The sequence below is a fragment of the Vespa mandarinia genome, chromosome 6, assembly GCF_050613455.1.
Source record: "Vespa mandarinia isolate Hongniang chromosome 6, ASM5061345v1, whole genome shotgun sequence".
Classification (NCBI taxonomy): Eukaryota; Metazoa; Arthropoda; class Insecta; order Hymenoptera; family Vespidae; genus Vespa; species Vespa mandarinia.
The window spans coordinates 3,604,992-3,617,500 of record NC_140815.1 but is presented as its reverse complement, the minus strand read 5'-3'; the positions used below and the strand labels follow the sequence as shown (position 1 = coordinate 3,617,500).

The following is a 12,509-nucleotide window of genomic DNA, read 5'->3' as shown; positions in this document are numbered from 1 at the left end:
ACTAAATCGCACGTATCACTGGAAAATCATCTTGAAAGTGAAGTTGAACGGAAGTTTTCTCCACTTTCGTTGCTGTGTATCACGCGAGAACCGGATGTAACGGAAACTTAGGTTTATAGTTACCTATGTATTATTACCGTACCGTAAAGTACGCCTCTCTCTCTCTCTCTCTCTCTCTCTGTCTCTCTCTTATTCTCTCTCTCTTTCTTTCTCTCTCTATTAATAACTTCCTCCTTGGCGTTTCTCGACATTCGAGAGTTCTAATCTCAATTGCGCATCGTGATACAAGCTTGGAACGGAAGAAGATTAACACGGTGAATGCCGCATGAGCCGTCGATGGTCCACGTCAGACTTTCTAATTAGTCCTTTGTGGTTATTTTATGAAATGTGAAAATGAAATGTGATCGTGAAATGTTTTCAGTATAATATATAATATAGATAATTATATAATATTATACATATATTTATTTATGTATATAGATAATAATAAATAATAAATAATAAATAATAAATAATAATAAATAATAATAATATTATATATATATATATACATATGAGATAAATAATACTCTAAGTATATTTTTATAAAATAAGATGAATTTAATTCGTATGAATTTGTTTATAAAAATTGTTTATAACAAATTCTCGATTTATTATTAATAATATATTGAAATAAGATAAAGAAAATTTTGCTTCGTGTTCCGGACGTATTTCCATATAAATGGAAAATTGTACGGCTATTGATAATATAGAAAAAAAATTGTTTCTTCGATAAAAAAATCATTTCTTTATTAACTATTTATCAATTAATTTATCAATTAATCGTAATGTTATAATTCACTCGAAATTTTAATTTATTTTTTTCATTTTCTTTTTTTTTGTGCTAAAATGAGACGGATTTAGTTCGTAAGAATTTGTTTATAAAAATTAACAATTTTTTATTAAGAATAGAATGAAAAAAAAAAATAGAGAAAAATTTGCCCTTTAATATGGTTTTTAAATCAAGTTTCTATGATTTTTAGTTTCGTAGATATTCTCATGTAAACGGAAAATGTTCATAACCTATATAATTTCATTCAAATTGGCTTAGCGACACACTGACCCATATAAACTTTGGGAATTTACGCAGCCCAGCTGGATACATTACTACATTACTACACTATTACTACGAATAGCTGTAGTATGCTAATTATGAATGAAAATCTTTCAAATGAATATCTTCGGAACGAAAAGTCGTAGAAATATGAAACAAATATCGTTTTCAAATGTATTTTATTCCTGATTTAATTAAATGTTGCAATAATATTGTTATGATAAAATTGATTTTGTTAATAACTTTTTAAATTGAATTTTTTTCTTCGCGTAATTATTCCCGTAAAAATTTGTTTCTTCTTTCTTAATAAGAGGATAAATATAATGAAATCACTTTAATTTTTATTACAATTATATCAATTTTATTTTGTTTATTTAAAATTAAGAATAGAATATCTGTTAAATAATTGATAATGTATGAAATTGAAAAATCGAAAGATTTTTTTTTCGTAATTTACTTATAACACTTTTGTTATATCTTAATTGCATCTTTACGTTATTTCTAAGCAATATTTAAATTATAATGTTTCATAAATTAATAATTTTTCGATATAAATAGGTTATAATACATTTTTATAGAGAATATTGAGCTTCGCTAATCAATGCAATCAAAAATATATAGGTATTAGTATAAGATGTATATTTACTTCTTTCAAACAGAATTAATTTGATAAATGTGTTTCTATGTATGATTCATATCTTATGTAAAATTCTAATTATAATATGATTCATCGATTAACGGTGTCACTCGAGTTATATAACTATAACCATAAAATCAAATAATGTAATTTACTATTGAATGCTATATTCATTGATAATCAATATAATAGACTTTTTTGTTTTAATAATGATCACATGTCTTACGTGGAACATTGCTTTAATACGCGAACTTTAGTATTCGTTTAAGAAGAACGTTCATGTAAAATATGATCTTGCAATGGAAACTATTGCTAATACGTGAACAACTTTTAAAATTAGAGATTATTATTCTATTTATGTTCTTACATATTTTAACATTATAACACGAGTTATGAAATCTTGATGTTATATTTTCATATATATATACATATATATATGAATGAAAAATAAAAATGGGTACATAAGCTTAGAAAGATGATTAATTTAAGATAATTTTAAAGATCAATATAATCAGTATGAGAACTAAAAATCTTCTTTCTTATTCTCACTCGTTACTTTTTCTCTTTCTTTTCATCAAAAATTTCTTTTTCTTTTGTTTTCTTATTCATAAGAATATTACTTTATTATAAGAAATGAAATCTTACGAGTTAACTCATTATTCTTAATTAACAAGTCAATTAAGTTGGTACATAGGCTTAGAAAGATGACTAATTTAAGATGATTTCAGAGATCGATATAATCACAATGAGATATAAAAATATCTTTTCTTTTTCTCACTCATTTCTTTTTCTTTTTTTTTTTTATCTACTTAAGATATCTTTTAGGTAATATCTATGTCGAGTGTGTGTAATGACGAAATGGAAATTCGTGACGGATCTCGTTTCTTTGTTACACCTGCGAAATTCCGAGGATGCGAGTAATTAGCTCATAATTAAGTAACACAAGAGCAACAACAACAACAATAACAACAATAACAATAACAATAACAATAACAATAACAATAATAATAATAATAGTAATAATAATAATAATAATAATAATAATAATAATAATAATAATAATGATAATAATAATCTAGACGACGATGAAAATGACGAAGACGAAGATGAAGACGACGAAGACGAGGACGAAGACAAAGATGTCTTCGCGTTCTTATAACCGGTGAAATCGTTAAGTAACATCCTTTCGGTTGTCGGTTAACAAATCTTTTGGTTAATTAACGCATCGTGAGTTTCGCGCCTACCTTATGAAGTCTACGACACCGACACCGAACGAGGACGTTCATTATTATTTTCTAGATTCGTTTCATTCGAATTTCACATGATGTATGAAATAACGTGAAAGAGAGAAAGAGAGAAAGAGAGAGAGAGTGAGAGAGAGAGAGAGAGAGAGAGAGAGATACGATATCGTATTGTTACTTTATCACTTTTGTGAGAAACAAAACGAAAATAATTCACGATAGATCGCGTGAAGTAGAATATTTAATATTTATACGTACATGTTGGATGTATTTTATGAAAATGATCGTGTTATATGTTTAATGATAGATAAAAATTGATAAAAGAAATTCAAATGATATATATATATATATATATATATATATATATATATATATATATGACCATATTACAATTAATATATTAATTTTTTCTATTTATACGTATACACACGTTTGTATATTAATTTACGAATTAAAAATATGACTACGTTAAATTTGCAAAAATTTAGGTTTAATTTTCAACAAAGTTTCTGAATATTTCTGTGACTTTAAGTACATAAAAATTTTTCAAACGTAATATTCGTTGATATTTAATTAACTCAAATTGAATTAATTATATCGAAAGTATAAATGGAATGTTGCGAGTTTTTCTTTGATAAAATTGTTTCCTTTTTTCTATTTCTTTTTCTTTTCTTATTTCTTTTTCTATTTCTACATAGGATAACGTAACGTGAAATTTAACAATCTTCTTTCAAGCAGTTAATTAAATTAATTGTACATCTTGAAAGTACTCGCGAAGTAATTAATAATATATAATTATAATAATTTTGCGTACGAGTTTGAATGTATTAACGAGAAATCTTACAAACGAGAATCTCGTTATTTTCCATAAGAGGTGAGAAATTAACGAGCGATGGTCGTTAAAAAGATCGATAAACGTTCCACTTTTCACCCGAGTGATTTTACCTTTTAACTTGCGTTTAAAAAGATCAAGTTAAATATCTCGTCTTGTATTCAAATGATTATTAGAAAATGTGTGGGACGTATATATCTGTGTGGATGTACTTTTAAATTTAAACGAGTCGAGTACCGTCCTCGATATTTGCATCATGCAATGCGTAGGATGCTTTAATGTTTGCTCATTATTGATTAGAATAAAGAACACGTTTAATGAAATTATTATTCTTCTAACAATCTATATTGTTAAATCAAAATGAAAGTATCAATTTATACGTTGAAATTTCAAATTAATCGTTATCAATGTATCATGATTTTTGCATTTATATGAATTATAAGAAAAATAAAAATAATTCTTTTTCTTATAATCAACTTCGTAGATAAATTAAAATTAAAGTACGCGTCATATGTCACATTTAAAAGTTTTCATTTTAATTTTATAATCTTTTATGTGAATGACATAATGCAAAATATCTGACTAAGTATGAATAAGAAAAAAAAGTTAAGAGGATTCTACCAGATCATTATTTTTTATCACAATCAATTATCCAAATAAGTCTAAAAGAAGAGAAAGAAATGGAAAAAGAATTATATCAGTTCACATTCTGACAATCGAAAATTTATAGAGAATTTTGATTAATCATATCGAAAAAATACAAATGTTAGATCAATGCGATAATATTGGATAGATCGATCGATTTGAATTTTTTCGAAGGTAGTTCAAAGGTCGATCGCTATTGGACAATAATCATTGCTTCTAATATCATATTAGAGAGTAAATTCGAAGAGCAATACACGAGCTATATTATGAACGTTGGCGTATCGACCTTTCACTCTTTTTCTCTGTCTCTCTTTCTATTTAATGACTTTCTCCAAGGACGATAAATTGGTCGATTCGACAGATAGACAAAAAGTCTATTGGGCTTGGCATACGATAATTGCAAATAGTATATACATAAAGTATTCGAGATACTTTTTTCGAACCGTTCGTCTTTAAAATCTTAAGTATAGAACGATAGGATCAATCGTACCTTTTCGATGTTATCGAGTTCATCTTGAAAGATTACGATAGACCGGACGTAACCAAGGCTTAGAACGTTTCACTTTCATATTCTTTTCGATTGATTGAAAAACGATTTCCTTTTTTTTCCTTTCTTCTGTTTTCTTGTTTTCTTCTAATCGTTACTGTCATTTAGAATCTCATTGCATTACTTTGATCAAAATACGTAAGATATACATAATTATTTACAGTTTTTCTCTCTCTCCCTCTCTCTCTCTCTCTCTCTTTCTCTCTCTAACATAGTGCTACTTTTAAAAGTCATATATATTTATTTTGTTTTTAAATTTTATTTTATTTTTTTCATTATAAAATAAATTGTTTCCTTATTATATCCATAAAATGAATGAATTTGTCTTAATGAATTTAATTTTCATGTTGTATGGATGATTTTTTTCTTTTTCTTTTTTCAAATATAAAAAACAATTGAATTGTAAAAGAATTAACATAACAATTATTATATTGAATATCGATCAATTAAACTTCAAATGATGTTCTTAATATTTAATTTTGATTCTTTTTCATTTTCTTTTTCTTTCTTTTTTCTTTTGCTTTCTTTTTTTTTTCTTTTTTCTTTTTCATATAACAAGAACAAAATAAATAAGAAATTTTCGAGCATCTTTCATGTCTGTTAAATTTAAAGATAAATGAATTATAAATCTATGGTATCGATTAAATTAATGAATGTCCTAATTTCTACCTTATCAATCATATTCAGAAATAAGAAACACGTGTATAAAAAGAAGTATCTTTCATAAGAAGCAACTGCATACATCTGTTAGTTAGTATCGTATCTGTCATGTTTAATCATTTCGATGTTTTAATTAATGCATGACAGTCTTAACGAATGAGGGATATACTATTGCAATAGGATGAACTCGTTTGATGCTTTCTCTACAAGTGTCGAAAATATATATATATATGTGTGTGTGTGTGTGTGTGTGTACCTCTCTCTCTCTCTCTCTGTGTGAGTGTGTGTATGTGTCGATGAAAATTTATCGAATTTTTTATCTTTTTCTTTCTTCTTATTTTATTTTATTTTATTTTTTTCTTTTTTTAATAAAGCGGCACGATCAAAGAATCTAACAAGGACAAAACTTGTCCTCGAGGAATGGACTTTCTAGTTTTTATATTTTTTCTTGCTTCATTGTTAACTGAATTTTTTTTTCAAAGATTAGAAACTTCGAGAGAGAGAAAGAGAGATAGAGAGAGAGAGAGAGAGAGAGAGAGAGAGAGAAAGAGAGAGAGATAGAGAAAGGTAGAGAGAGAGAGAATGTTTCGATATATTTGAACGCGAACTAGCTAATTAATATCGAGAACCACCGTCGTTATCATAAGCAATAATAATAATAATAACAATAATGACGACAATAGAAATACTAAGAAGAAAATGAGGTCTAATGAGCGTGAATAATCGCATGATTTTGGCGTGTAAATCGGGGAACTCGGCGAACTGTAACGACAATAAAGATTTCGCGCAGTCAGCGAAATAAAAAAAATAGAAAAAAAAAGGAGGGAAAGAGTGAGGGCAGGTCAGAGGAGTAAAGGAGGGAGAAGGGAGAATAGAACGTGACTCTCTACAAGCATTCCGATCATTTCTTTTCTTTTTTTTTTGTTTAGTTCTTTCTTTTTTATATTTTATATATTTTATTTTATAGGACAATAAAATAATAAAATAATTGTTAGCGAATGTTTTCAACGAGTCTTCCTTTGAAATGGAAAATGGTCTAGGAGTTATATGTATTTTTAAAATCGGAATGTGAAATTGTACGATGATGAACATAGTCGAATCATTAAATACTTGATAAAAAGAGAGAGAGAGAGAGAGAGAGAGAAAGAAAGAGAGAGTTAGACAAATATTTATGCCACGATACAGTTTGTGTCAAAGATATTTGATAAAAAGTGATAGAGATAATATTTGTTCAAATTAGAGCAATGAACTGTTATTTCAATATTTTATTTAAATAAAAATAATTGCATATCAATAATAAAAGAAAGAGAGATAGATAAATAGAATAAGAATCTCATGTTATGGTGTGTGCTTTATGTGTTTTGATAAGAATGTGACAAAAATAGAATATCTGTTGAATCTAAATATAGTACAGTATTCTAATAAAATTCTAAATAAAAATAATATTTGATATCTCAGATATCGATTAGAAGAGAAAGTGAGATAAATAAATAGGATAAAGTTCTCGCGTTATACACGTTTGATAAAAATGTAACAAAGAGAAAAAACATTTGTCAAAGTTAGATCAATAACCTACATAGTAAGTTTCAAAAAACACAAAGAAAAATTGTAATTAATATAATTTAATTACAAAAATAAATATAAATAATATAATTTAATTTATATAAAATAGAACATATTAATAAGAAAAAGATAGATAGATAAATTAGACACGATAACAATTTTATAGTATGTATAGTGTGTTATAAATATAAAATAAAGATTTTAATAAAAAATTTGGAAAGAAAAAGGGAAAACGTTTGTTCAAACTAATAATTTATAAGTTAGACATTGTTAATGCTATTAATAATATATAATTAATTAATTAATTAATATAAAATTAATTAATACAAAAGAAATAACGTGTGTCAGAGAACTAATGATACATAAGATACATAGAATAAGAATCTCGTCTTTCTCGTTTTCACTAACTCGACTGTTTTCACTTTCTGTTCAAAGTATTTCGAATCTATAAAGTCATTACTATATATATATATAGAGTCATTACTATGTGTATATATATATATATATATAATCTTTCTCTTTCTCTTTGAGATCATTTAAACAATGATATATTTTAGAAAAAAAAAAGAAAAACTGATCATCTACACAACTAGAGTACACGTATTAAGCGATTATCATTGTCACGATATATTTACATAAATACTTGTATACATTATTGACAGATTCGAGAGACTTAAGGGGCGAGGTTTTAAATATAGATATATATCTATATCGTAGAGACTCTCTCAGTGGTCCAGAGAGACAGCCTCTAGACATGGATAAGCGTGCAGCTGTCGTTGCAGTTGCAGCCTCGAGCTTAGAGAAAGGCAATAACATCATGTGTATGTATGTATTATACGTACGTATGTATGTATCTATCTATCTATCTATCTATCTATCTATCTATCTATTTATCTATGTATGTATGTATGTGTGTGCGTGTCTGTGTATTCACGTATATGTGTTAATACAAGCAGTTCGCTTGTCTTATGCCCGCCACACTGATTGGGAAATCATCGAGCGGCAAATGACATGAGAACGTGTGGGATTTTGCGAGCACCGCCCTCTCCTTCCTTGTATTATACTACCACGCATCCGTTTTTGTCGACTTTAAGTATGTATGTGCGTGTCTATATGTGTACCTTTTGCAAACTGAACAAGTAGGACACTTCCATTTTTTATTTTCTCAATTTTCTTTTTTTTCCGTTTTGGTATCGTTCAGAAAGTATAATGATTTTCTTGTCTCGAGATTTTCTATAGATCCATAGATCAGTTAGATCTTTTTCTTTTCTTTTTTTTTTCTTTTTTTTCTTCCTTTTTTCTTTGTTTTTCCCTTTCTTTCGTTTCTTACATCCCAAAGTTCCCACTCGAGTGAATTAATTATTACGATATTGATTTATTTCCGATACGCGCCATAAAAGTGATTTGAAATTAATTTTTTTTTTTTTTTTTTTCGTTTGTTTTATTAGATGTTAGGGATAACGTTGACAATTTTTTCTCGATAATATTTTTTTATTTGATCGTATTGACAATTTTGAAGTTTTATTTAAAATAAATTAAATCTAAAATAAATCATTATATTATCTTGCAGGATTTCGTTTAAGTGTTATATTATGTTCATTAATTTTCGAAGATATCGTTTGCCAACTTCGGAAATAGAAAATTGTGAAGATTCAAAGGTAGATGACATTGTTGGGGAAGATTATGCAACAAGATGAATAATGCACAACGGAAATTGTTTATTATCGTACGATAACTTGAAAAGTCATCGAAAATTCACGATTTATGACAACCGACAATATTCTCGTTCTAAGTTAACGACTTAATATTTAATAGAATTTCCTGTTAACCTACCGGATATTTTCCTTTGCAATTTTCTATTTCTTTTCTTTTTTCTTTTTTTTTCTAATTTGATCGAGTCACACGGATATGTTTAAAGAAAAAGAGTAGAAAAAATAAAAACAAAAAAAAAAAACAAAAAAATAAAAAAGAAAAGAAAATGATTTTTTAATTTAAACGAAAATTGTCTCTGTGGAAAAGAAAAGGATTACTAGCATTTTTTTCGTTTTTTTTTTTTTTTTGGATTTTTGTTAAAGTTACTAAAAAAAAAAAAACAGATTTAATTATCGACAAATTAATTAACGTAATGATTACTATTATTATGTGGTAAATCTTTTTTAAATTGAATAAATAAAAAATTAAATTATTAATCACACGAATAGACATTTGTTTGTGATTTGTAATGAATTAATAGAACAATAACGAGCCAAGTTAATTAACGTTCTCAATGTCCTTGTCATCTTTAATAATCTTTTTTCTTCCGTCTCCTAACTCATCAAACAAGATTTCACTTGTGATTGTATAGAAGAAAATATTACGTTACGTTTCGCAGAGAAAGTAAACTCCTAAGGCGATAAATTCAGTTCCACGGCGTAAATAAGGTAACTCTAAACTGTGGATTAGTTTTTGACGATGCAATCAAAACAAATATAAATACTGTGTGATTAGTTCAATGAAGAATGAATTTGTCGATCAATTGTAAAAAATATTTGTCAATTCATTGTGAAAAGTTTGTCAACTTTTATTAAAAAAAAAAAAAACTTCCCACGACACCAATATTATTAATAACTTTATACGGCAATGAAACAAAACAAACATTTTTTTTTGTTTCTTAATTAATTATTGCAACGATAACAAAAAAAAACAAGTGTGACAATCACTGTAAAAGTTTTTACAAGTGTAGTATGACTTAGAACAATAGGAAGATTTACGAGATAGGAAAAAAAAAATGGGAAAAGAAAAAGATTCAAAATTCCAGTAAATGAACTTCTTTGTTTTACCATCGATTTCTCGAAGTGACAGTAATCTTGGCCGAGTGTCTAGCATTCGTATGTATAAACGGGAAAGCGAATTTAGTTTCGTAGTAAGCAAGTTTCTAATGCGAATGCAAAACGCGTATTTCGTGCGTTAAACATCCAACATGACTTACAGATCGTGGAAAGTAGCAATACGATCGTATTTTAACTGTTCGTCTGATTTTAATCGATTGATTTTTCACTCGTGTAACGTTACAAATGTACTTTATTAATTTACTTTACTTTACTTATTTACGACAGATTAGGATTTAGAAAGAAATATCGTAAATTTTAATTCGTTATGAGAGAAAGAGAGAGAGAGAGAGAGAGAGAGAGAGAGAGAGAGAGAGATATTCACAAATTCAATTAATATTTATAAATAAATTTAATTTTGTTTAATATATTTATATTATCTGAATTATGAATTATAAAGAAAAAGTCAATTAAAAATATATTATTGGCAATTAAAGACAGTAGAGAATGGAATTAGAGTGAAGGAATTGTATTCGAGAAAGTAATAGACTGACGTAAGTAACTGGGAATAAGTGCAAGTGCATTGTACGTTGCATATGCATGTCCCGTTGAAAAATATAATATAAATGAACGTTCAGCGTGCGTAACGAAAAAACTTTATAGATAGGTATATATCTATGTAGGATATATATATGTATGTGTGTGTGTGTGTATATATATAATATATATATATATATATATATACATATATATATTAAAAGGAAAGAGAAAGGTCGATTTATCGCCTTTAAACCGGTAAATTGATGTGTGTTTGGAACGATAATATTAACGATTGAACATTGTAGAAAAAAAAATAGAAAGTTTATAAAATCGGAACTAATGGACTATAATATTTGTTTAAAATGTTTTATCATTCTTTTTGAAATAACAGATCTATGTATGTACGTGCATAGTGTCGATCAATAAGAATTGTTTGAACATTTTTTATATTTTATATGTAAATAATCGAAATTATATTTAATATTTTTTATTGAAACTTTTTTAAAATTATTTCTTGGACGACTTAATATAATTTGTCTTATTTCATTTCTTATTTCTTTCAAAACATTAATCGTTAGTTTTTACATACTTAGGAAGGATTAGTATTCAAGTCAGTATATGATATAGTTATATGTACTAGTATAACTTACATTATACTTAAAATTTCCATATATAATTTTTTATTTGAAACACGAAAATTCATATTTGTATATTAACGTTTATAAACTAAATAAATATGAATATATATATGTATACTTTTTTTTTTTTTTTTTTTTTTAACGAGTCGACACACTTGAAACTGTTTTCGAAATGGATACGTAGAGAAAAGATTTTCACACTAGATTTGCACAAAGTTTAAACAAAAAAAAAGTCACACGCGAGAGTTTCTTTGTCACATCCACGAAAAGGGATAGAGGTATGAAAGAGTGAAAGAGATAGAGAGATAAAAGAAATAGAAAGAGAAAGAGAGAGAGAGAGAGAGAGAGAGAGAGAGAGAGAGAGAGAGAGAGAGAGAGAGTGAGGGTGAAATAAAAAGATAGGATAAAAAAGGTCAGAGAAGATGATATTTGATTAGCACGCGGAAGGATCAAGGATCACTTTTGAGAGATCGTCCTTGGTGCTTCACGAAAGCGTGACGTAGCGTAGAGGAGCACTCACCTGCGAGGATAAACAACAGCCACATGGTGAGTAAATGAGTGACGAGGCGGCGAGCGAATGTTCGGTGGAAGTGGATTTCTCGTAGCTTTATAGACCGAGGGGAAAGGCCGCGCCCGGAACAACGCTGCCAGGTGGGGTTGTTCACCACTTTTCCACGATCGTCTCGCTTCTACTTAAACTCTATTGCAGGATGCATGGAAACCAGACTACAATGGATTAACACGATGACGATATATATCGTCTTCTTTTATTATTATTCTGAATAGACTCTCTTGAATAATAGAGATGAAAAAAAGAAAAAGAAATAATCATAAATCTTAATATAGTTTATACGTATAATTATTTATTAGGGTTTTATATTTAATTATTTTGCTTTTTTTTTCTTCTTTTCTTTTCTCTTTTCTTCTTTTTTTTTTATTTTTTTATTTTTAATTTTATTTTTATTTTTATTTTTCTTTTATTTTTTTTTTTATTTTTTTATTTTTATTTTTTTTATTTTTTTTTATTTTTTTTTATTTTTTACTATTCCGAATAAACTCTCATTGTTAATAGAAAGAGGGGGAAAATATCTTTTTTTCTTTTTTATTTTTTTTCCATTGATTTTTATTCAATTATTATTTATTTATTTATTTATTTGTTTCTTTAAATTATGTGTAATACGTCTTCTCTTTTATTCTTATTACGAATGGATTCTTTTCGATAATAGAAAAAGAAAAAATGATTATTTAACGTTTCGCGTTTTTTATTACATTTTTTTTTAAAACATTTTTTCCAACGAAGAGCAAC

At 27.0% G+C, this 12,509-nt stretch overlaps 1 protein-coding gene and 1 long non-coding RNA gene across 3 annotated transcripts in view; one reads left to right on the top strand and one right to left on the bottom strand.

Annotated features, from left to right (window-relative positions):
• Positions 1 to 9,824, top strand: part of LOC118440870 (uncharacterized) — a 24,290-nt gene extending 14,466 nt beyond the window's left edge. Inside the window, exons 2-3 of one of the 2 annotated variants that reach the window (XR_014982285.1) lie at positions 7,881 to 8,043; positions 9,590 to 9,824. This is a non-coding gene — a long non-coding RNA (uncharacterized LOC118440870). The remainder of the gene's footprint in view (positions 1 to 7,880; positions 8,044 to 9,589) is intronic. The other variant, XR_014982286.1, reaches the window with a different exon arrangement.
• The window catches only part of LOC118440865 (uncharacterized), a 22,589-nt gene extending 10,730 nt beyond the window's left edge, over positions 1 to 11,859 (bottom strand). Inside the window, exon 1 of the mRNA XM_085657679.1 lies at positions 11,724 to 11,859. Within this exon, the coding sequence (XP_085513805.1) occupies positions 11,724 to 11,748 (25 nt within the window). The 5' untranslated portion in view covers positions 11,749 to 11,859. The remainder of the gene's footprint in view (positions 1 to 11,723) is intronic.
• Between the last annotated feature and the right edge of the window lie 650 nt (positions 11,860 to 12,509).